Here is a 24,503-nt window from a genome sequence, read left to right on the forward strand (position 1 = left end):
ACTAAAATTGCTGATGATTCAGAAGTTGGGTATATATTAGAAGTCGATATCGAGTACCCTAAGTATTTACATAAAATTCATAATGATTTCCCATTTTTACCCATTAATGAGTGTCCTCCTAATTCTAAAGCTAAGAAATTGCTTACTACATTATCATCAAAAAAAAACTATATAGTACATTATAAAAACTTAAAACAGGCGATTTTAAACGGTATTTAAGTGACAAAAATTCATCGAGCTATTAGCTTTTCACAAAGCAAATGGATGGCATCATACATTGAATTGTGTACAACTATGAGAGTTGAAGCTAAAAACGAGTTTGAAAAAAAGTTTTGGAAGTTGTTAATCAATAGCGTTTTCGGTAAATGTATGGAAAATGTTCGCGCAAGAACTTCTATAAAACTTGTTTCATCAGCAAAAAAAGCTAGGAAATTAATGGTTAAAACTAATTTTAAAGACAGAACTATATACACTGAGAATCTTATGGCTATTCATCAGCGTAAGGAAATCATTAAATTTGACAAGGCAATTTATGTAGGATTCGCAATTTTAGATGTTTCAAAAACATTTATGTATGACTTTCATTATAATGTAATGAAAAAAAAATATGGTGCTAAAATTAGTTCTTTGTATTCAGATACTGATTCGTTGGTATACGCTATCCAAACAACAAATTTTTTCGATGATTTAAAAAATAGTTTACTACCATATTTTGATACATCTAATTATCCTAAAGACCATTATTGTTTCAGTGAGACTCATAAAAATCAACCCGGATATTTTAAGGATGAAATGAAAGGAATAATTCTAAAAGAATTTGTCTCATTAAGACCGAAATTATATGCGTATAAAACTGTACATAGTGTTGAGGAAAAAAAAGCAAAAGGTGTAAAAAAGTATATAATTAAAAATCACATGAAATTTGAAAATTACATGGATATATTAAATGCATTTATAAACCATGTAACTGTTGAGGATAAACAAACTCATAGAAAAATGAATTTTATTCAATCGAATAAACATATTGTCCATTCGAAAACTATGACTAAGCTTGTTCTTAGTGCTAACGATGATAAACGTTATATAATGGATGATGGGATTAATACATTGGCTTATGGTCACTATAAATTAAAAACTTTATATATCCGCAATCGAAATAAACAAAAAGCGCTATCTATCAGTATTATATAATGTTTTAATTGTTAAACGTTTCATGTGAATCAACAAATTTTTTTTTTTAGTGTTATCAAAGAAAAAGGTAAAATATAATAATAAGATAAAAAATAATATAATATAAAATTTTATTTTAATATATCTGACAACGTTATCCACGAATTATGACTTGAATTAAAACCTAACCACTTGACAAACATTTTATTCCCAACTTTTTTTATAACACGTTCAACAAGAAAGGTGTTTGGAAAATCAGTTAATTTAATTTCTTGTTCATAAAAACCGCCTAAGATGATATTGTTCGATTCATCTTTTAATTGATACGTTACTGGATTTGTATGTAAAATTTTTGAAATTGTAAATATTTCTGTCGTCCAATTTGGTGTGTATCCCTTATCAAATATATGTTTATATTTAGATATTCTTACTTTATCATTAATGTTAAATTTTGGTTTGTATAATGTTTTGATATTTGTATGTGTGTTAAGTTTAATTTTGTTTGCATCCATTCGAGCTTCACTTGGTGTACATTTAATTGTTCTATGTTTTGTATTATTATAGTTTTGTATAATTTTTGATATTGTATTATACCAATTCCATGTACCTGTTGCAGTAAAATGTTTATATATTTTATTTTTAAGAGTTTGTATTACACGTTCACAAATTGAACACTTAATGACACTGAATGAACTATAATGTTTAATTTTATATTTTTTCATTAAATCTTGAAATTGATTATTATAAAATTCTGTACCATTATCTGTCTGTAACAATTTTGGATTAGCTTTTTTCAATATATTAAACATAGCTTTTGTACATTCCTCCGCTGTTTTATTTTTTAGTGCTTCTACCCATACATACTTGGTAAATGTATCAATTATGATTAAAATGAATTTAAAACCTTTATTTTGTCTAGAATGTGACTGCATGTCTATTAAATCAGCTTGCCAGAGCTTTAAACCGTGTAACTACGCTACGTCTAGGAAATATTTTTCTCGCTGGTCGATGTAGCTCATTAGCTATATTCTCTAAGGTTGTCATTATACTATAATATTCCTCTCACGTAATTCTTCTAAAATAGATATGATTTCATTACTAACGCCAGTATTACCAACTCTTTGTGATGATGTTAAAAGATTTAATCTAGTTACTAATTCATTTGGATCATCATAATAAACTAACTGTGTTTGAGGTATTACATCTTTATATAAACCAGAACCTTTCTTAGCATGTGGTGATGCAGTAAAATTAAACATCTTTTCAACTGGAGGATCTACAGACATAGAACTGTTTGCTGTAGGGTTAAAATCAAATGGTTCATTTGTTATGGTTGTATTATTATGAACATTACTACGTTTAGCACTCGAACTAGATAAATGTTCGTTTAATTCTTTAAAGCTTATCCGAGGAGCTCTAGAGTTATTAATTTTAACTATTTCTTCGTTTAACTGTTTTTCTTCATTTTTCATTCTTTCGTAGAGAGGTTTTACAACGGTCGCCCATTTATGAAACTTTGAGGTTTTTGGTTTCCCATCCGCTTTTAAATGAACTCGAGAAGTTTTCAAAATATCGTAATAAGATTCCATATCTTGTATAGTTGTATTTTTTGGTTCTTTCTCACATAATAAAGATTGTAGTCCTAATGTCCATGGGTAGTATTTATTAAGCAGCTGTAAGTTACCATGGCTAAAAGTTACAGAGTAATCTCCTATTTTGTAAGAATCACTAGTTCTATCATAATGTAAACCATAAGATTTATCATAACGTTGTGATTTAGGACGTTCAAAAAAATTTACAAATGTCGAATTTAATTCATCATCTTCATTTTCACCACTAGTGTATGAGGTTTCTGCATTTTTATAATCAGCTAGTTGTAAGTTACACGATGTATTTTTTTCTATTTTTGTACTGAGTGGTTCAGTTATCGGTTTAAATGCTTCACGGAAATAGTTATCTGAATCTATAATACCACGTTTCATTTCCATTATTTTTTGTTTAATATTTTTTTTTGATATTATTAAATTTTTCAGCAAAACCTTTTCTTTGTTCATAGTAAATAATAAACTCAATATTACTGTATCGTATGACCACTGGTAAGACTATGTAGATAATAACAATGTTACATTATATATATATATAATATATATAATTATTTTATTTTAATAAACGTATGAAAACCACATCTATATCTTCCTTCATTCATTTCTCGAGTTTTATCAATAACCATAAACCCATAATCACTTTGATTCCAACATAAATGAGAAATTTTCCGAAATTCTGAGAAATCCATATCTGTCGACGAATGATCATTGAATATATGACGTAAATTCATATCATCTTGTTTCAGAATTATTAAAAAGTTTGAGTTATCTCTTACCAACTGTTTTGGTATTTTAGAATATGTTTGTGCTAAATAAAATACAGAGATAGCACCTGAATGTCTACAGATGCTAAAGTATTCTCTAATAACAGACTGTGAATCACATATTACATCATCAAAAATTATAATAGAATTTTTCTTGGTTAAGTTTGGTTTTATAACTTTATCTGCGTTTGTAAATATGAACAAATTAGCACCTTGTATATCATCCATTATTTTTTTTAACAAAACATATTTTTCTTGATTAGAGGTTTTAGAGTATAAATAGATATTTTCAAATCTTAACCCGTTTTCATGTGTGATTAGATTGTACATTATATTTGTTTTACCCGATCCACTAGGACCAACTAATATAGCACGTATAGTATCAGGTAATAACGAACCATGTCTTGATGGTTTTTTTGATATTTGTACATCTACGTTTATTATTTCTAATTTATCTTTCTGTTCAATTAAATTCATTTTCTTATAAATACTCGAAGATTTTTATTTTATATTCAGTTATTGATGATGCGTTCAACTCGAAAGTGTAAATCGAAAAAGACTGGTAAAGGTATTGTAAACTCTCTTATAAATAGTCTTCCGTTTGAATCCCATGTTCCAGGTTATCAGTTTTGTGGGCCAGGTACGAAATTGAAAAAGAGACTAGATCGCGGTGACAAAGGAATAAACCCATTGGACGCTGCTTGTCGTGATCACGATATTGTGTATGCAGCGAGTAAAAATTTAGACGATAGACATAAAGCTGATAAAGTGTTAGAAAATCGTGCCTGGGAAAGATTTAAAGCAAAAGACACTCCTAGAAAAGAGAAATTGGTAGCGTACGCGGTAACAAACGCGATGAAAGCTAAAAGAAAAATAGGAATGGGTTATAAAAAGAAACGTGCTACAAAAATAAAAAATCTCATGATAGCAGTAAAGAAAAAAAGAATGTCTAAGAAAAAAAATGGTAGCAAAAGACTGATTTTACCACCGAGACAAACAGGAGGTGTAATTCCCTTAATACCTATATTTGCGGGATTGTCAGCACTTGGTAGCTTAATGTCTGGAGGTGCTAGTATGTATAATGCAATTCAAAATTCAAAAAGAAAAAAGGGTAGTGGTCTAAATTTAAACAAAAACAAGGTATGGAAAAAAAACTGTTAAATACGCTACCTGGCAGACCACTTTCGTCAGAAGATATTATAAAATGTATAACTAAGTTGAAAATCAATCATTTCCGTGGAGTGTTTTCACGTGATAACTTACCTAAAAAACCGTATGTAAATGAATGTGGTATATTAAACTTGGACATATCTTCAGGCGACGGGAGCCATTGGGTAGCGTTTCATAAAAATAAAGATAAAGTCATATATTTTGATAGCTTTGGTGATTTACCTCCACCAATTGAATTACAACGTTATTTTAAAAAGTTTAAAATAGTTTATAACTATTCTAACTATCAAGACTTCAATACATTCAACTGTGGGCATTTATGTCTTGAATTTTTACAATGCATGAATCTATTACACTTACTTTAACTGGAAAATCGACTGAATTGACTGCAAATTATTTTCCATCTCTAAACGTTTACGAGGATTCAGAAATAGCTTTGTTATCTTTGCAAACGTTCAATTCATTTCCAAATATTATAAATCCAATTAATAACCGACTGAAAATAGAAGTAATTCCTTCAAAGAAACATAACATAAAATATTGCAGTTTTGAATTTAGTTTGAAAGATGGATGCTATGAAATAGAAGATATTAACAATTATATTGCAAAAGAGTTACTCCGAATTAATAAAGACTATGGAACACAGATAACATTCAGTGTACGTATTGATCCTGTTGATTTTAGAACGTATATAAAATGCAATGGACTACTTAGGTTCGATATTCCATATAGTATAGCACCTGTTTTTGGGTTTAAAAAGATACAATGTGGACCGTTTCATGAAGATCGTCGATCGGATAAAGCGGCCAATTTAAACACGATTAATTCTATAAAAGTATTGTGTAATATAGCACATGGGTCATTCAATAACCAACTTCAAAGTCATTCGATATATGAGTTTTTCCCGAGTGGAAGGACAGGATCTAAAGTAATTCAGTCACCGCTAAATTTAGTATATTACAAATTGAATAAAACAAATATTGATTCGATAACCGTTCAGCTAGTTGATCAAGATCATAATCCGATTGATAATTTTGGTGAGGCATTGACAATCGTGTTACATATTAAACGTTACGGATCTTAATATGGGATTAAAATTCAATATAAATCCGCTACTTCGGATCAGTTCAACTAGTCATAAGACTAAAGTGGTATCGGTAACATCAAATAAAGTAAAAAAATTGACGTTGAAAAATAAAAAAAATTTGCAAGCTCTAGGTTATCAATTAAAACAGAATGCCTGAAAGTGATATTTTAGATATAAGTTCACGGTACGAGACGGATTCTAAAATAACGAAAATTGAATATCATTCATATACACCGTACACAACATCGTTTAATAATAATGATGAAATACGGATATCAGTACAGCAAACAGATGTTTATCCGTATCTACATGAGAGCTTTATTTATTTAGAAGGAATAATATCTGATCCTGATAAAGTGAAACTGTGTAATAATGGTTATTCATACCTCTTTGAACAAATTCGATTAGAAATAAATGGAATAGAAGTAGATAGCACACGTGTTCTTGGAATCACAAGCTCGCTGAAAGGATTCTTATCTTGTACACCAGATAACTATAATTGTTACGAAAATTCTGGCTGGAATTTTAAAAATGGATCACAAATAACAAACGATAAAGGTGAATTCAGTGCTTGCATTCCATTGAAATATTGGTTAGGTCTGTTTGAAGATTATAAAAAAATATTAGTAAATTCAAGATTGGAATTAATATTAACTCGAAGTCATACTGATTTAAATGCGTTAAGCCTTAAAAGTGATGTAGTTGCTGCTTTAAGTAAAGTTGTATTAAATAAAATAGTCTGGAAGGTTCCGCATATTACTGTTGATGATGAAGAAAGGTTAAAGTTATTGAAACTTGTAGAAAAAGAAAAAAGTTTGTTTATTCCTTTTAGATCTTTCGAAACTTTTGAATATCCTGAACTCGGAACTACTAAAAAAGTAGTATGGAACTTGAAAACCGCTTCAAAATTAGAAAAACCACGATTTATTATAATTGGATTACAAAAAGGTCGTAAAAATACAATAACAAAAGATTGTAGTATATTCGACCATTGTAGTCTAACGAACGTTAAAGTATTTCTAAACTCGATTGCATATCCGTATGATAATTTGAATTTAGATTTTTCAAAAAATAATTTTACATTATTATATGATATGTATACATCATTTCAAGAATCGTACTATGAAAAAAGTATACGGAACCCTATATTGAGTCCATCTACTTTTCTATCAAACGCACCCATCATAGTTATTGATACTTCAAAACAGAATGATTCGGCAACAGCCTCAGCAGTGGATGTTCAATTGGAAATTGAAGCATCGGAATCCCTTACAGGTGTAACTGCTTATTGTTTATTAATTCATGATCGTATTGTAGAATATGTACCTTTTACTAGAGAAGTAAGAAAACTTGTGTAATTTTATTGAACAAAATAAAAAAGTTTATTAAATAATTTGTGTTCTTTACTTGAAATATAATTTTTATAAAAATTAGCGATATTTGATTGAAAAAATTAAAAAAAAACGGAAAAATAGTTGATACGGTAAATATTTTTGTGTAAGGGGCAAATAGGTGGACAATCTTGTGTAATCACCGTATTGTGTTACGCGGTAAATCAGTGTGCTCCAAGGGGGAATTTTCCCCTTGAAAAAAAAATTTTACCGTGGAAAAGCTGGCTGTGAACATACAAATATATACTACTATAAAGTATTAAGTGAATTAAGAAATTAATGAATATCACAAATAAAATGGTGTGCATTCCGTGTAGAAATTCTTATGATTAACCGAGTATGGTTTAGTCACAAATTAGTAATAAGTATTAATACAGTGATGATTTATTTTATTGTGTTTCTGTTACATTTGCATTGATGAAATGAGTAATATAAAAGATATTCCTTTTATATATGTGTTTTTCTTCAAGGTGTTCCTATATAGTAAATTTTTTTTATATACCTATATAATCGAACCTAACTTATATTACAATTATATATGTCATCATAAGTTTGAACAAATTACTGCTGGAAGTTGTGTAGCCTATAGGTTATTGAATAATACTGAAGACAACATATTGTATGTTTTAAGGAATTGGAATTTATTTAGTGTAACCAATGGCTTATTTTATATTATATACTATTTTATATACTATACAGTATACACACACATAGCTTAATTAAATGGTTTTTTTTTTTCTTGAAAACGGTTTATTATGGAAGACGGTAAAAGATCGTAAATGGTTAGGTACCTATCAATTATCGTTTGTCGTCGTTGTGGGATATCCAAATACCTAAAGGCATATAGCTCTAATTGGTGTTCAGTGATGGTGGAGCAACCTTCACTAAAAAAAGAACTAAGTAATAATATAACAAAAAATAATTAAATAAAATTCGAAAAAAATGCAAAAGATCTCAGGTGGCTATGTTATTTAAATGTTCCACCGTAATAACTTAGCTAGTCCTACAACTAACAATTTTATTATTAATAATAATTAATTAATAATATGATGTACACATAGATATAAGATGCGGAGTGATTAACGGTACTAAGCGATATCCAGAGACCACAGTTTTTCAAAAACACTTTTATCGATATCAATAAATAAAATAAATGCCTAACGCCTAACCTACTGGGACATACTACCGAGGTACTGGCTAATGGAAAAACTTCAGCATTTAAACCGTTTTTATGTAGTGGCGATTAAAATATTAATACTAAAAACGTTTAAACGTGTGAATTATGTGTCAGTTAACCTTATAATATAGTAGGTATGTTTGTTTTTAATTGATGTGTTCATACTATTTGTCCATCTATGATTCTGTTCATATTGTACTAAGTTATGTTTCTATTCACTGCTTAGTCATAACATTTAGTAAACCTACCATTATTTTATTGCATATTGTAATTAACAAAATTAATCAAGATTCAAGAAGTCATATGAATACACAGCAATTTCTTTTTTGTTAGGTATAAAATAAAATAAAAACATATATTGTAATATATACAAAATCATTGTGTATATTTTAAAAATATATATACACAGCTAAATAATTAAGTTCTAGGTAAATGTTAAATAATTTACAATTAGTCGTTACTTCTAAATGTAGTGTAATATCAATATATTATTTTTTATTTATTTTGATAGTCTATGTTTGAATAATTTTATTATAAAACTATTGAAGTTGGTTTAACTAAATTTGCTTATTAATTTATTCTAATTCTAATGATTTTTACACAATTTGTCAAAATAAGGAAGTTTAACATATGCATGTATGTATACTATTTAATAAAAATATCATTTCATGTTGTCAACACTATGTTTTGTGACTATACTATTATATTACATTAATGTACATTTGTGGGCTTGGTTAAATAATTAACCTAACCAATATAGATAACCTACTTACAGAATCTACCTTACCCATCAAAAGCATAATTTAATACTGTATCCGTTTCAGTACATATAGACTTTCATAACTAACACCGTCAATGAACTAAAGTGTTATTTAAATCTATCAAATATTTAAAAACAATAGGCTTTTCACAGTAGCTAACTTACCTATAAACAGTAATATTTAATAACACGCTGACAATAATAGAGCCGGCGATGAACCAAAGCGTTAATATAATTACCAAAATATGCTTTTTCTGGTAAATTTGGGTAGGTAATTTGATTATCACAAATGTGCAAAAATATAGACTACTCATAGAACCTAAATTATTTATCAACAATAATATTTAATGTTTTATCCGTACCATGAATGACATTCATACAGCCGTTAATAAATAAAACTGTCCATATTATTACCAAAAAATATTCTACTACTGGTGTAATTTAGTAACTATTTAATTACCACAAATGAATAAAAACTACATTGCCTATAAGAAATGATATTTAATAATGCATCTGTAGCAGTACATACTCACTTTTATAACACCGTCAATGAACTAAATTATTAACATTACCACCAAAATATTCTTTTCATGGTATAACCGAGTAGTTATTTAATCAATTTAAACATAAAAACCCTAAAGAGATAACATATACACCGATACTACCATTGTCGATTAACCGTAGTGTACCTACAGTACATTACGTTGTTGTACAATTTGTGTGCTCGATTAAATAATTAACCACCGTCGTAGACTACTCATTACACCTATCTCACCTATCGACAGCAATTAATATTAAACACCTTATACGTAGCATCATATGATTACGTTCTTTGAGCCGTCGACGAACAAAAGTGTAAATAATCACACAAACAATAATACATATTATTATATCCCATGTAGTCGCACCTTTTATGTGCTGTGTTAAATATTTGGCTACTAACCGAGTAGCCGTTTTTGTAATTTATAAAAAGTAGGAACACTCAAACACCGTCGACATGAACTTAAAATAAGGATTTCGAACAGACAAAGGACAGAATTAAACGTATTTAAAACAATATTTATTGAATCAAACAAAAACAGTATAATATTTATTATTATCAGTACAATAGGTACATCAAACGCAATTTCGAAGCGTACGGACCGAATCGGTGCGAGAACCGCACGTCTACGGGTTCGAAAATAAGTATAATACGTGAAAAAATAGCAGTCGGCGGTCTTAGAGACGAAAAAGATCGAAAAAAAAAACGATAAAAACGAAAGTCGGCCGCGTTTTCGAGTGAAAACCGATTTTAAAAGAAACGCACTTAAATTAAACGTAAAAAAGGCGACGGAAAAGGGCGTAAAAGCAGAAAATCGAGTAAAAATTGGAAAAAATAAGCGTAAAACGTTTTGAAAAAATCTAAAACACGATATCTATGACTGATAAGTATACGATAACTGAAAAATCGTGATAGCTCGGCCGCCGCCGCGAGGAAGTAACGCGATTGGCCGGTCTTAGGAAACCCATGGAAGAAAAACGTTATTCTTCTATGGGTTGCTTAGAGCGATATATATAGGGATTCACGTTTTATTATATAAGACTAGCCCTCCGTGCTAGCTGGGGGAGACCCCCAGACCCCCTTGGTCGGTGAAAAGTGGGTACCGATGGTGGACGTAGAGTCGTTTGAATTATTAAAATCATTGCTGTACTCGCCGGTCAATAATCAAAAGTCGTAGAAGGTGATAACGATTTCTGATAAGGCGTAGAGGTATCGTTTCGAAAGCGGCAAATTTGAAATTCCAGTTTAACAGTCGATACGGTCCAGTCTTGTGCTGTTATGAATGTCGAAACGAAAAGCGTAAAGCCGAAAGCCGTATTTAAATGTCTAGCAAGTCGGTCACGTCAAGTGAATACCGATTTCGGAGAGTATATCGTTAGAATTATGTACGTAGCGCCTGTAACGTCGCACTACGTCCTACCATACTGCTAGACGATATGAGTAGGTAATACGATTGACGTCGCGATATGTGGATTAATGATAAAGGGTTTTTGATGAGGCCCACCGGTGAGGTGGTAATCCATCGAAAGCGACAGTATTTGAAAACCGTGTTCGAGCATCTATCCATTCGTTAGGAAGTTGGTAATCAAAAGTAGACCTTTTAGTGGGCCCCGCATGAAACGTTCAAAACTGTAAGGTTTAATGCTGTATCATATACAATATCTCAATACCATAATTAGTCAATTAATCAGCCACACCGTCACAATACAAATTAAAGGATAAATGTTAAAAAGTACCAATAAAAACGAAATGAAACCGACAGACGAATGCGAATACATTGCAATGTCTGATGCGTTTTGGCAGAGAATAAATTAAGAATAATTGTATTGATATTAATAAAAATATATTACTATATACTACTATGAATGAAACATGTAGTTTAAAATGTTTAATCAAACATAAGAACCTAAGAACTATTTTATTTTAACCATTTACAGCAGTAGAACAAAAAAAGAACAACGTTTTTAATAATTGGTTGTGTAGTTCTTTGTTAATTTACTTAATGTTGGTTAAGACGAAACAAAAAGTGTTGAATGTGCTTAAGTGTTAGTAACAATAATATGTGTGGTACTCTATAACAATAAGTCCATAGGTACTAACTGTAATAATATCAACTGTACTTTATAACTTTGTTGAATAAAAGAAGTTGAGTGTTGGAGCAAGCTAAGTATATTGTTAAAGGTACATGCATTTAATTATTGTTTGAAAAATATAACTATCGATTAAGTAAGGTTTTAATTAACCTAACCTATTTGGTATCAATTATTAACTGCAGTAAATATGTATAAACATAAATAATTGAACTACATCTTACTTAATATAATAATTGAAAAATAAATAAACGGAAATTACTGAATATTAATAAAAATATATTGTAATACTTCTATGAGTGAAACAAACATAAGAACCTAAGAACTATTTTTTTAGTTGCTTAACCGAAACATGAACTAAATGAAACGTCTAGTTTAAAATGTTTAATCAAACCTAAGGAACTACTTTTTTCAAAACTTACTTTTAATTGTAAGTGAACAAAAATACAATAGGTATTGACATTTTTAATATAATAATAAGTGGTATATTTAAATTGTTAATGTTGAAAGCATGGTAGAACAAAAACAGCCCGAGTACAGACAGATAATAATAATATTATTTAACTGCATCTTACTTAATAAACAGCAATTACTGAATATTAATAAAAATATATATCAAGTTACTTTAATTACTACTGATACAATTAAAATCTGGTGTTATTGTGTTCTGTTTTAATTGTTGTATCATTATATACAACCGACCTAACTACCTACATAATTCCACCACAAAGTAGACTCATGCGTAATACATAAACTTGTACAATTATTATTATCTTTTTTATGTTATTATTAATGTATCAATTAGGGATAGTATACAGTATTACTTTGATTAAACCTCTTGTTACAACAGTGAATAGTGAATATTAATTTATTCAAGTAATCGATAAAGTGCTCAACTATTTTGTATTCAGACTTACTTGGCTAGTTCGTCCTGATCCCAAACCTCCAATGTTACACAGTCGTGTCCTTTGAAGATGTATTTGTAGATGTACATCACGCTCTTAATGGAAGAGCACACCTCAACGTTAATGTGTGCGTCGTACTTGGCAAGTAGGTAAGGGTTGTGAGGAACTACACACTCGTTACCGACCTCGTGATTTCTTACAAGGACCACTCGACCGTTGTTCGGTCGGCGGTATTTGGGGTAACCGCCGTCCGAAACATACACAGTTTCCTCTGTGTGTGGCTTCGGGTAGTCTTTGGAACAACTGTTGTCCACCATGCACGGACTCTGTGGGTTGACTCTTCCACATGGCCCGTGTATCATGTGGGATGTCACGCAAGTGTGTAATTGCCTGTCGGTCGCCGGATCTGGCAAGAAAGCGCAAACCACGCCGTCTACGTCCTCTGCCGTGCGCAACTTACTATCCTCCGCCAGGATAATGAGTATGTGCGCGTGGGGCAGACCGCGTTTCTGAAACTCTATGGTGTAAACATAAGCATCGACATTACCAAACACACGATTAACAGTTATGTCACTTATTAATTCCTGTAGTTTCAAGTGAAACACCCTGGCCACCAGTTCAGGCCTGTCACTTGCCGTGCTGTGAATCGCTAGGTTGTCCGTGATCTCCGGCCATCTGGGATTGCACGTAAAAGTTATGAACAGGTCTGGTTTTCCATACTTACGCACTATGGCCATAGCGTCCTGATAACACTGCTTCATGTATCTGGGACTGCCGACGAACGTGGACGGTAGAATGACCCTCCGGCCGACCGCCATGGGATCGGCAACGTCCAAGTGGTGCTGCTGGTTCACGTGGTCCATGAGCCCTTGGTACGCATCAGCGAGGAGAGCTCGCTGATTCGTGCGGATATAGTTCAGATTGTTCGATTCCATTCGAACGTACTGGTCACACACATACTGCTGCAACAAAAATCGACCAGCATGTATAAGACTGAACTGTACATGCATCGTATCATTATTTCCACGATATCGTATGGCCAAACGAAAGCACGCAAACTCCCTGATACTATTCCGATTGCGGACTTGATTCCGGCGGTTGCCCTCTTGTCTCATACCGAAATGCCAACCGGCTTCTCCGCTTGGGAACAACAGCGGATACAACATCGGATCCGCATGACACGACCCTTGTGGAATGTAATAATTAATGGTATATATTATTTCAAGTGAATTACTAAATGCAGTGGAGAGTTAGGTTATGGAGCTGTGTAAATTAAGCTCATATTTAGTAGAACAGCAAGAGGAAGGCATGTGGAAAAGTTCCAAATTCTATGAAACATATCAATAAATACAACAGACCACTACAGGAACAACAACACAATGAATTGTGAATAGTGTGAGAATTAATTGTAGTTTGTTTGTGTATACTAATACTTTGTATATATTAATGATACTAAACACAACAGTTCATGTGGCTTTTTACTATGTTTGATGTATACTGTATACTTAACTTATTAAGTGAGCATAGTGAATTAAGCATTGAAGTAGTTTAAGGATAGGTTCGATTAATGATAAGACATCTGTGTGTGTGTGTACTTTACAATCTTTACATTTGTACATGGAATTTTAAATTAAAATAAATTTACCTAATTATTATCAGTACATTAATTATAACGCAGTGCAGTTATCAAAAGGATTAATTATGTATGTTGATCTCTGCTGCAACGAAGCAAATTTTTATACAGCACTGCATTGAGAAGTAAGAACTGAAGTGAAAGAGCAGAGGCCCTATGAAAGAGTTAAGGTCGGTTGTGATATTTTATATCTGTGTGTTTAACCAAATCATCTAATGGTATTAATTTTAAGCAGTTATGTGAAATGGTTATTAACTAACCCGCAGGTATGTTTTGCATCCTGTGTTGCGGGTCGATTGGATTCGTGTCGTAGATGACCAGATTGAGGTTTCTGGGCGGACGACCGTCGTCACCGACAAACACGGCCGCGACTTCATTTGCTGTGGGCAGGTTGTAACGCCGCTGATCCCTGGTTGCATCTGTGACGAAATGCATTATGATCGGCCTGGGATGCACACCTGCTGGGTCGGCGTCGGCTACGTCTCTTTCTGCCTGCCACACCTGACGCATATTCCTAGAATTAATGTACACATATATATTGTGTTAAACACACATCAATAATAATAGTAATTGCAAGAGCAAGGGGGGGGGGAATAAATATCAGAACTCCACCATCAATGTAACGATACTGCATTTTGTGTTAGTAAACTTAATTTTAAAAATGTATATTGCACTCTATATAAGTAAGCGTAGTTAAGTGAATTTATAAATTATATGATTAGTCTGAGGTAAGATTTATGTTTTGCAGAATATTTATATCAGATACCTGTAGTATCATGTTAGTACAGTGTACATTTACATTGCTAAGTATAGTATAAGTTGAAATACAATTTAAAAGAAAGTCCATTGTAACTTACTGTAACTCTACTTAGTGTGTGTGTGTGTCATAGGTGTTGCACTCCATAACAGTAAGTGTAGGTATGCGTAAAGTGAATTTATCAATTGTATGGTAAATGTTAAGAATGTTGTTGTATTGTGTGAATGCGCGCCACTGTGCAATGGCAGTACAGTGTAAATTTATATTTTTAATGTGTGTTCATACATATTTATGATCTGTGTAAGGCTGAACAAAAAGTGTTGTATTATATAACAGTGATATGGTGTATGGGATTAAATGAATTCATTCAAATAATTTACATGATTAGAATAAGAGGGTAAATGTTGTTATTATTCAAGTTATTTTTTTACAAAGTTGAGGATTTATTTATTTTAGTGAGTTGTGTTGTATGTATATTTTGAATCATCATTAAGCAATAACTTTATGTTTGCTGTATGTTTGTAGTTCTCAATGAGTCTTACTCTAAATGGTCAGTTAATTAAGATGTCTAAAGTCAACAAACACCATAATTTTTCTCACATTAAAGCCAATACGTATGGATTCCTGTCCCGCAGCATAGTGTCCAAGTCTGCCATCACACTCTCTGACAGTTCACGTCGATTTCTCTGTCGGGCCATGTCGAGGCGGCGGGTGTTGGCTTCCCCGGACTCTTACTTAATATAATAATTGAAAAATAAATAAACGGAAATTACTGAATATTAATAAAAATATATTGTAATACTTCTATGAGTGAAACAAACATAAGAACCTAAGAACTATTTTTTTAGTTGCTTAACCGAAACATGAACTAAATGAAACGTCTAGTTTAAAATGTTTAATCAAACCTAAGGAACTACTTTTTTCAAAACTTACTTTTAATTGTAAGTGAACAAAAATACAATAGGTATTGACATTTTTAATATAATAATAAGTGGTATATTTAAATTGTTAATGTTGAAAGCATGGTAGAACAAAAACAGCCCGAGTACAGACAGATAATAATAATATTATTTAACTGCATCTTACTTAATAAACAGCAATTACTGAATATTAATAAAAATATATATCAAGTTACTTTAATTACTACTGATACAATTAAAATCTGGTGTTATTGTGTTCTGTTTTAATTGTTGTATCATTATATACAACCGACCTAACTACCTACATAATTCCACCACAAAGTAGACTCATGCGTAATACATAAACTTGTACAATTATTATTATCTTTTTTATGTTATTATTAATGTATCAATTAGGGATAGTATACAGTATTACTTTGATTAAACCTCTTGTTACAACAGTGAATAGTGAATATTAATTTATTCAAGTAATCGATAAAGTGCTCAACTATTTTGTATTCAGACTTACTTGGCTAGTTCGTCCTGATCCCAAACCTCCAATGTTACACAGTCGTGTCCTTTGAAGATGTATTTGTAGATGTACATCACGCTCTTAATGGAAGAGCACACCTCAACGTTAATGTGTGCGTCGTACTTGGCAAGTAGGTAAGGGTTGTGAGGAACTACACACTCGTTACCGACCTCGTGATTTCTTACAAGGACCACTCGACCGTTGTTCGGTCGGCGGTATTTGGGGTAACCGCCGTCCGAAACATACACAGTTTCCTCTGTGTGTGGCTTCGGGTAGTCTTTGGAACAACTGTTGTCCACCATGCACGGACTCTGTGGGTTGACTCTTCCACATGGCCCGTGTATCATGTGGGATGTCACGCAAGTGTGTAATTGCCTGTCGGTCGCCGGATCTGGCAAGAAAGCGCAAACCACGCCGTCTACGTCCTCTGCCGTGCGCAACTTACTATCCTCCGCCAGGATAATGAGTATGTGCGCGTGGGGCAGACCGCGTTTCTGAAACTCTATGGTGTAAACATAAGCATCGACATTACCAAACACACGATTAACAGTTATGTCACTTATTAATTCCTGTAGTTTCAAGTGAAACACCCTGGCCACCAGTTCAGGCCTGTCACTTGCCGTGCTGTGAATCGCTAGGTTGTCCGTGATCTCCGGCCATCTGGGATTGCACGTAAAAGTTATGAACAGGTCTGGTTTTCCATACTTACGCACTATGGCCATAGCGTCCTGATAACACTGCTTCATGTATCTGGGACTGCCGACGAACGTGGACGGTAGAATGACCCTCCGGCCGACCGCCATGGGATCGGCAACGTCCAAGTGGTGCTGCTGGTTCACGTGGTCCATGAGCCCTTGGTACGCATCAGCGAGGAGAGCTCGCTGATTCGTGCGGATATAGTTCAGATTGTTCGATTCCATTCGAACGTACTGGTCACACACATACTGCTGCAACAAAAATCGACCAGCATGTATAAGACTGAACTGTACATGCATCGTATCATTATTTCCACGATATCGTATGGCCAAACGAAAGCACGCAAACTCCCTGATACTATTCCGATTGCGGACTTGATTCCGGCGGTTGCCCTCTTGTCTCATACCGAAATGCCAACCGGCTTCTCCGCTTGGGAACAACAGCGGATACAACATCGGATCCGCATGACACGACCCTTGTGGAATGTAATAATTAATGGTATATATTATTTCAAGTGAATTACTAAATGCAGTGGAGAGTTAGGTTATGGAGCTGTGTAAATTAAGCTCATATTTAGTAGAACAGCAAGAGGAAGGCATGTGGAAAAGTTCCAAATTCTATGAAACATATCAATAAATACAACAGACCACTACAGGAACAACAACACAATGAATTGTGAATAGTGTGAGAATTAATTGTAGTTTGTTTGTGTATACTAATACTTTGTATATATTAATGATACTAAACACAACAGTTCATGTGGCTTTTTACTATGTTTGATGTATACTGTATACTTAACTTATTAAGTGAGCATAGTGAATTAAGCATTGAAGTAGTTTAAGGATAGGTTCGATTAATGATAAGACATCTGTGTGTGTGTGTACTTTACAATCTTTACATTTGTACATGGAATTTTAAATTAAAATAAATTTACCTAATTATTATCAGTACATTAATTATAACGCAGTGCAGTTATCAAAAGGATTAATTATGTATGTTGATCTCTGCTGCAACGAAGCAAATTTTTATACAGCACTGCATTGAGAAGTAAGAACTGAAGTGAAAGAGCAGAGGCCCTATGAAAGAGTTAAGGTCGGTTGTGATATTTTATATCTGTGTGTTTAACCAAATCATCTAATGGTATTAATTTTAAGCAGTTATGTGAAATGGTTATTAACTAACCCGCAGGTATGTTTTGCATCCTGTGTTGCGGGTCGATTGGATTCGTGTCGTAGATGACCAGATTGAGGTTTCTGGGCGGACGACCGTCGTCACCGACAAACACGGCCGCGACTTCATTTGCTGTGGGCAGGTTGTAACGCCGCTGATCCCTGGTTGCATCTGTGACGAAATGCATTATGATCGGCCTGGGATGCACACCTGCTGGGTCGGCGTCGGCTACGTCTCTTTCTGCCTGCCACACCTGACGCATATTCCTAGAATTAATGTACACATATATATTGTGTTAAACACACATCAATAATAATAGTAATTGCAAGAGCAAGGGGGGGGGGAATAAATATCAGAACTCCACCATCAATGTAACGATACTGCATTTTGTGTTAGTAAACTTAATTTTAAAAATGTATATTGCACTCTATATAAGTAAGCGTAGTTAAGTGAATTTATAAATTATATGATTAGTCTGAGGTAAGATTTATGTTTTGCAGAATATTTATATCAGATACCTGTAGTATCATGTTAGTACAGTGTACATTTACATTGCTAAGTATAGTATAAGTTGAAATACAATTTAAAAGAAAGTCCATTGTAACTTACTGTAACTCTACTTAGTGTGTGTGTGTGTCATAGGTGTTGCACTCCATAACAGTAAGTGTAGGTATGCGTAAAGTGAATTTATCAATTGTATGGTAAATGTTAAGAATGTTGTTGTATTGTGTGAATGCGCGCCACTGTGCAATGGCAGTACAGTGTAAATTTATATTTTTAATGTGTGTTCATACATATTTATGATCTGTGTAAGGCTGAACAAAAAGTGTTGTATTATATAACAGTGATATGGTGTATGGGATTAAATGAATTCATTCAAATAATTTACATGATTAGAATAAGAGGGTAAATGTTGTTATTATTCAAGTTATTTTTTTACAAAGTTGAGGATTTATTTATTTTAGTGAGTTGTGTTGTATGTATATTTTGAATCATCATTAAGCAATAACTTTATGTTTGCTGTATGTTTGTAGTTCTCAATGAGTCTTACTCTAAATGGTCAGTTAATTAAGATGTCTAAAGTCAACAAACACCATAATTTTTCTCACATTAAAGCCAATACGTATGGATTCCTGTCCCGCAGCATAGTGTCCAAGTCTGCCATCACACTCTCTGACAGTTCACGTCGATTTCTCTGTCGGGCCATGTCGAGGCGGCGGGTGTTGGCTTCCCCGGACTCGATGAAGTACAACTCGCAGTATCTCGCTTCTTCTCTGTTGGCAGCCACGTCATTATTAGTCCTATGGTACAATTGCCCTTGGAGTGTGAACACCGCCGGACCTCGCCCTTGTAAAGGTCTAGGATTCACGCTGGTGGAAATCGCAGCAAATGCCAAGGCGTTGTTGTATAGACGGATGTTCCCTTGGTAACTACGACCATCCTGCGAATCAGAAATTAACAAATTCATTAACAGATACGGGGCAGGCAACAACACGCGGTCTCCTGTAGCGGTCACTTGGCCGTTATTGCAACACGTGGAGAAGTGACCCCGGGTCGCACACTCGCTAGGAAAGTGGCGTGCGTCACAGTGCACACAGACAGCAGTCAAAGCACCCACGCAGTGACGCTCTGGCAGCGGGTGTCTCACGGCAGCTAGCCTGTCGATCATGGGCACAAGTCTTCTGGGTTGTTCTACCGGAACACCCACAGGAATTGGTTCGAACTGCAATTCAAATAATTTATGATAACATTATATTTTAAAGACATATTTACTGACCTCTTCGTCGGTCACGTCGGCAAACTCGTGTTCTGCTTGCGCTTCGTCCATCTGAACCTCGACCATTTCCACACCCTCATCTTCATCTTCCACCAGCACTTCGAAGACTTCCATGCCCTCTCCTCCGCCGTTCACCTGGACGTCGATGACTTCAATATCCTCCTCACCGTCGACGACTTCCATGCCTTCCTCTTCCTCCACCATGACGTCGATGACTTCTACACCCTCCCCCTCCTCCATCGGGATGTAGACGATCTGCAAGTCCCCCTCGCCTTCAATCTGGACGTCGAAGATTTCCACTTCCTCCTCTTCTTCCAGCTCGACTTCGACGAATTCCACGACCTCCTCCACCTCCTCCTCCATTTGGACATTCCCCTAGCACCTATAAGTTAGGTTGAGTTAATGCAGAGTGGATACAATTTTCAAATCTCAGTGTGCTTAATATGAATATTAAGTAAAACAAATTATATGTTAAATATGAAAAGTAAGGTGTTTAAGACAGCATGTTTGGCATTGTAGTAGGCAGGTGTAATGTAATGACTTTTGAAATTAGGGTTATAAATTAACTTTATATTCAGTTTATATATTACTATTCTATAGAAAACTGTATTTTACAGGTGGTGTATGTTTTGTTGAGTGAGCATTTTGAATATTATGAACTCCATAACTATCTATTAAATAAAATGAATAATAAGTTTATGTATTGGTACAAATGTATGGCATTTGGTACGGGATTCCTAGTGCACATCAGTAGAAAGAACTCAACATGTAGTTTAACTGTTTGTAGTTAAAGTACCTAGGTATCAATGTGTTATGTATGTAGAGACAAACAACTGTGTAAGAAAACGTATAAGTACAATAAGTGTATATGGTAGTAAGTTATAAGTAACACTACTTATAGTGTAGCATGGAGGGGGCTAAAAACAATTAAAAAAATTAATAAAATAATTAGTGTGTGTGTGTACATATATACAGACATATTTATAATGTTTGTTAATCTACTTGTTTAATGTGCTTATGTGTTAGTAACTTAACTTAAAAAATATATATTGCACTTTATAAAAGTAAGCGTTGTTACCACCTATACTATATGCATTAAGTGAATTTATAAATTATATGAGAAGTCTGAGGTAAGATATCTGTAGTATCATGTGAGTACAGTGTAAACTTACATTGCCGAGTATATAACTACAATGTATTAATGTTGTACATAATAAATCTTGAGAATTGGCCATCATATAAGTATAAGATGAAATACAATTTAAAAGAAAGTTACACATACAGTCATAGGTGTAGCAAAATATTCAGTTGTCTTTTGTTTTCATTTACAGCCAATGAACAAAAAAGAAGAACGTTTAATAATTGGTTGTGTATTTTTAATCATTGTTTATTGTTGGTTAGGCTGAATCAAAAAGTGTTTAATGTTCTTACATGTTTAACAGTAACAATAACATTTGTGGCATACTATAACAATAAATGTAGATACCTATATGCATCAAGTGAATATCAGATACTTGCTTAATGCATGCTACTGAGCAAGGAGAACACAGTGTACATTTAGTGTGAAGTTAGTTACATCAGATTACAAACATTTAGTAGGTTATGCCAGGGGTCCAATATTAAAATACATAAGTAGTGTGTTATACTAACTAACTGTAATAACATTAACTGTACTTAAAAAAGTTAAGTGTTGAGCAACCTAATAATGTAAATCACAGTGTACACGGTGAACAGTGAATGTACTATACAATGTACTATACCTAAATAATGATGAATGATAAATGTTGTTGTGAAGTAATTTGTATTCTTTAGTACCCATACTGTAAATGTGCAGTAAATTATAAACAAAACATAACACAACTTAGTGGCATAGGAGGGTTGTGGGTGTATGTGTGTGGATGATGAATTAAAACTGCTTTTAACAATAGGTACTTGATATTGTAATTCACAGTGTCATGTATTAAAGTGAAACATTCCGTTAAAATATATTTATGTTTGGTAGTATACTTGTGTCGGGTCACGTTGAATGTTATCAACTTAAGTTCCTAACAGCAGGTATATATAAGGATATTAGTGGTGTAGTAACAATCTTGATTATACACTCACCAAAGACGGCACTGCTGTGAGCACCAGACGACGGCGTTGTGCGTCTCCTATGACATAGTCGATGCCAGGCACGAAATGCCTTGAACACAACTTTGATGATTGGTTCACAGGAAAACCATTGTCCATCACAAATGCCACCCACTGATGATGACGCACATCGTTTGGAAATCTAAAAGTGTCATATTTAATATGAGTAGTTATATATATATGTGTGTGTAGGGTGAAATACTTGTGTACGGAAACATCATTGATATTGTCCACAACTCCGCACATCACACAGCGTTTGACCATTGTGTACGTGTGAATAGCCTAAAAACATCATGAAAAGTAAAAAGTAAGTATAAACTCATTTTCTACACTCATTGTAATCAAAAATAATGACGTTATCAGTATGCTGTCTGTACAAGTGTGTTATTTTTAGAATTAATACCTACTGCAAATATTATATTTTATAAAATCGAAAAATGGCATACAGAGCAGCACAGTTAACTGTTTAAACAAATACCGCAATGGCGCAACGGTAAGCGCGTCAGTTAAAATGAATCGGTTAACGGCCAAACGTCGACCACGGCGAATTTCAAATACGAAGGCGGATACAAAAAAGCGTTAGATTCAAAGTAAACACGCGGTGCGTGAAAAAAAACACCAAACTCGCCATAGTGAAAACATCGCGTATATTATAGCGATGAACAACGTGTGTAATGAAACGGTGGTGCACTGGCACTGGTGCGCGACACGCGCTACCATGAATACACCTGTACGTATATTATATTATATTGTATTATTATAATATGTAAAACTTGTACTCACCGGTTTGCAAAGCGCCAGATACAGATACAGACCGAAACGAAATGAAAAGCACTAAGTAGTTTCGGAAATAGGCTTTTCGGTATGCGTAGATGTGTGCTGTATGGGCGTTCGTCGCAAGATGACGCAGAATAACATAGGCGAGTTTCGCGTCGCCAAAGTTGTCCCCTACGCGGCCCTCTACACCGACGAACCAGTCTAATATCTAATCGTAATCTAATAATGGTCATACTGTAATATTGCGTATATTGCAGCGACACTCGAAAGCGATCATCCAGTGTATTATATATTATAATATATATATATGTACACGTTTAAATACGTTTGTATTAGTAGGTATATTATGAAATAAAAATTACCAATTATTAATAACATAATAATGACTATATACCTATCGTTATTCATTACATACTCATGGGACATAGTTAACATAGTTATCTATACATAATAATTATTAAAGGTTATCATGGAGAATTAATTGAGAATTAAAAAATCGAGAAAAAATATGCAAAGTTTAGCGCGTTTTAATCCATGCATTATATGACAGACACAGACTACGTTGCCGCCATAATGCCATATCGAACCCGTTACCTGCGGCGGATACACTGCCTTACGCCTAACGGGACCTACCTACTATTCGAGTTGATAGATGATGTGAAAACTATAACTGTTAAGCTGTTTTTTGGTGTAACTAATAATTAACCCAGTAAATACTTTTGAATTATAGTGACACCTCGAATCGCATATTCTCACCTCTCCGGTGTATATATTACTCCAATTAGATATATTATGCTATTATCAATTATCATAACATAAAAGTGATCATAGTCATGCCAAAGCATACCGAATGCGAATACGTTTCAATGTCTGATGTGTTTTGGCAAAGAATAATTGTTATTGTCGTTTCTTACCAAATGAGTACACTATAAAATCCAGTATAGGAATTTAACAATATAAATCTAATAACTTTATACATGTCACAGGAATATACCTAGTAGCATACTAAATGTGAATACATTGCATATGCATTATTATTGTTGTGTATGTATTGCTCTAAGTTCAATGCTTAAAGCTATGTTACATATAATATGGTCACTGGCCAGTCTAAGGCATATATATTGTATTTTATTCGTTACCTATGCACTATGTGTGTGTGTTAAGTCAAACAGAATTGTGAAATTCTATAACAATATACAGCTGTTAAAGTAAGAACAACTTGTTATGTTAAGCTGTGTACTAACCTGGTTATGTACTACACATTACTACAACTCACATGTCTATTTGTTTGTTCAATGTATGATGTATCATATCACAGAGTTGTGCGTACATCAGTTGTTGACGTTTAGAATGTACAATAATTACTGCTGTTACTCATTATGCTTTATTTATTAAAGTTATTCTCCTGACAGTATCACAATTTGTTAAAATTAAGCTTTGAAGGATCATCATTACTTATAAAGCAATCAA

At 33.4% G+C, this 24,503-nt stretch overlaps 10 protein-coding genes across 10 annotated transcripts; 4 read left to right on the plus strand and 6 right to left on the minus strand.

Moving 5' to 3' along the window:
* Positions 1-294: 294 nt before the first annotated feature.
* LOC149054676 (uncharacterized) lies at positions 295-2,184 on the plus strand. The gene is made up of 2 exons (XM_089230176.1): positions 295-1,180; positions 2,090-2,184. Exons 1-2 carry the CDS (start codon positions 295-297, stop codon positions 2,182-2,184), a joined length of 981 nt encoding a protein of 326 aa, XP_089086302.1.
* Positions 2,163-3,224, minus strand: LOC149054677 (uncharacterized). Its single transcript, XM_089230199.1, has one exon. It carries the CDS (start codon positions 3,222-3,224, stop codon positions 2,214-2,216), a length of 1,011 nt encoding a protein of 336 aa, XP_089086325.1. The 3' UTR covers positions 2,163-2,213.
* Positions 3,225-4,063: 839 nt separating this feature from the next.
* LOC149054678 (uncharacterized) lies at positions 4,064-4,699 on the plus strand. Its single transcript, XM_089230177.1, has one exon. It carries the CDS (start codon positions 4,064-4,066, stop codon positions 4,697-4,699), a length of 636 nt encoding a protein of 211 aa, XP_089086303.1.
* A 346-nt stretch (positions 4,700-5,045) lies between these two features.
* LOC149054679 (uncharacterized) lies at positions 5,046-5,792 on the plus strand. Its single transcript, XM_089230200.1, has one exon. The coding sequence runs from the start codon at positions 5,046-5,048 to the stop codon at positions 5,790-5,792; it is 747 nt and encodes a 248-aa protein (XP_089086326.1).
* Positions 5,793-5,944: 152 nt separating this feature from the next.
* Positions 5,945-10,681, plus strand: LOC149054680 (uncharacterized). Its single transcript, XM_089230178.1, has 3 exons — positions 5,945-6,509; positions 6,909-7,072; positions 10,580-10,681. The coding sequence occupies exons 1-3, from the start codon at positions 5,945-5,947 to the stop codon at positions 10,679-10,681; spliced, it is 831 nt and encodes a 276-aa protein (XP_089086304.1).
* Positions 10,682-12,667: 1,986 nt separating this feature from the next.
* On the minus strand, positions 12,668-13,021 carry LOC149054681 (uncharacterized). The gene has a single exon (XM_089230103.1). The coding sequence runs from the start codon at positions 13,019-13,021 to the stop codon at positions 12,668-12,670; it is 354 nt and encodes a 117-aa protein (XP_089086229.1).
* A 3-nt stretch (positions 13,022-13,024) lies between these two features.
* LOC149054682 (uncharacterized) lies at positions 13,025-14,742 on the minus strand (the record flags this gene model as incomplete). Its single annotated transcript, XM_089230179.1, has 2 exons — positions 14,553-14,742; positions 13,025-13,845 (listed from the first exon to the last, which is right to left on the minus strand). Coding segments are annotated over exons 1-2 (996 nt in total), but the record flags the coding sequence as incomplete, so codon positions are not given.
* A 1,731-nt stretch (positions 14,743-16,473) lies between these two features.
* LOC149054683 (uncharacterized) lies at positions 16,474-16,827 on the minus strand. The gene has a single exon (XM_089230102.1). The coding sequence runs from the start codon at positions 16,825-16,827 to the stop codon at positions 16,474-16,476; it is 354 nt and encodes a 117-aa protein (XP_089086228.1).
* Positions 16,828-16,830: 3 nt separating this feature from the next.
* Positions 16,831-20,048, minus strand: LOC149054684 (uncharacterized; the record flags this gene model as incomplete). The annotated part of the gene is made up of 3 exons (XM_089230180.1): positions 19,456-20,048; positions 18,359-18,612; positions 16,831-17,651 (listed from the first exon to the last, which is right to left on the minus strand). Coding segments are annotated over exons 1-3 (1,635 nt in total), but the record flags the coding sequence as incomplete, so codon positions are not given.
* An 878-nt stretch (positions 20,049-20,926) lies between these two features.
* LOC149054685 (uncharacterized) lies at positions 20,927-22,651 on the minus strand. Its single transcript, XM_089230181.1, has 3 exons — positions 22,459-22,651; positions 22,230-22,398; positions 20,927-21,040 (listed from the first exon to the last, which is right to left on the minus strand). Exons 1-3 carry the CDS (start codon positions 22,518-22,520, stop codon positions 20,927-20,929), a joined length of 345 nt encoding a protein of 114 aa, XP_089086307.1. The 5' UTR covers positions 22,521-22,651.
* Positions 22,652-24,503: the final 1,852 nt, after the last annotated feature.

The sequence above is a fragment of the Diuraphis noxia genome, unplaced genomic scaffold, assembly GCF_037042655.1.
Source record: "Diuraphis noxia isolate RWA-SAM2 unplaced genomic scaffold, SU_Dnox_SAM2 contig0006, whole genome shotgun sequence".
In the NCBI taxonomy this organism is placed as follows: domain Eukaryota; kingdom Metazoa; phylum Arthropoda; class Insecta; order Hemiptera; family Aphididae; genus Diuraphis; species Diuraphis noxia.

Coding starts and splice junctions, on each gene's coding strand:
- LOC149054678 (XM_089230177.1), top strand. CDS start 4,064: ATGCGTTCAACTCGAAAGTGTAAATCGAAAAAGACTGGTAAAGGTATT.
- LOC149054677 (XM_089230199.1), bottom strand. CDS start 3,224: ATGAACAAAGAAAAGGTTTTGCTGAAAAATTTAATAATATCAAAAAAA.
- LOC149054683 (XM_089230102.1), bottom strand. CDS start 16,827: ATGATACACGGGCCATGTGGAAGAGTCAACCCACAGAGTCCGTGCATG.
- LOC149054685 (XM_089230181.1), bottom strand. CDS start 22,520: ATGGTCAAACGCTGTGTGATGTGCGGAGTTGTGGACAATATCAATGAT. Junction 22,399..22,458: donor AATGATGTTTCCGTACACAA/GTATTTCACCCT, acceptor TGACACTTTTAG/ATTTCCAAACGATGTGCGTC. Junction 21,041..22,229: donor TCACAGCAGTGCCGTCTTTG/GTGAGTGTATAA, acceptor AATTGTTTTTAG/CCCCCTCCATGCTACACTAT.
- LOC149054681 (XM_089230103.1), bottom strand. CDS start 13,021: ATGATACACGGGCCATGTGGAAGAGTCAACCCACAGAGTCCGTGCATG.
- LOC149054680 (XM_089230178.1), top strand. CDS start 5,945: ATGCCTGAAAGTGATATTTTAGATATAAGTTCACGGTACGAGACGGAT. Junction 6,510..6,908: donor TGATGTAGTTGCTGCTTTAA/GTAAAGTTGTAT, acceptor CATCATTTCAAG/AATCGTACTATGAAAAAAGT. Junction 7,073..10,579: donor CATCGGAATCCCTTACAGGT/GTAACTGCTTAT, acceptor AAATCGTGATAG/CTCGGCCGCCGCCGCGAGGA.
- LOC149054676 (XM_089230176.1), top strand. CDS start 295: ATGAGAGTTGAAGCTAAAAACGAGTTTGAAAAAAAGTTTTGGAAGTTG. Junction 1,181..2,089: donor ACAAAAAGCGCTATCTATCA/GTATTATATAAT, acceptor TATTTTGTCTAG/AATGTGACTGCATGTCTATT.
- LOC149054679 (XM_089230200.1), top strand. CDS start 5,046: ATGCATGAATCTATTACACTTACTTTAACTGGAAAATCGACTGAATTG.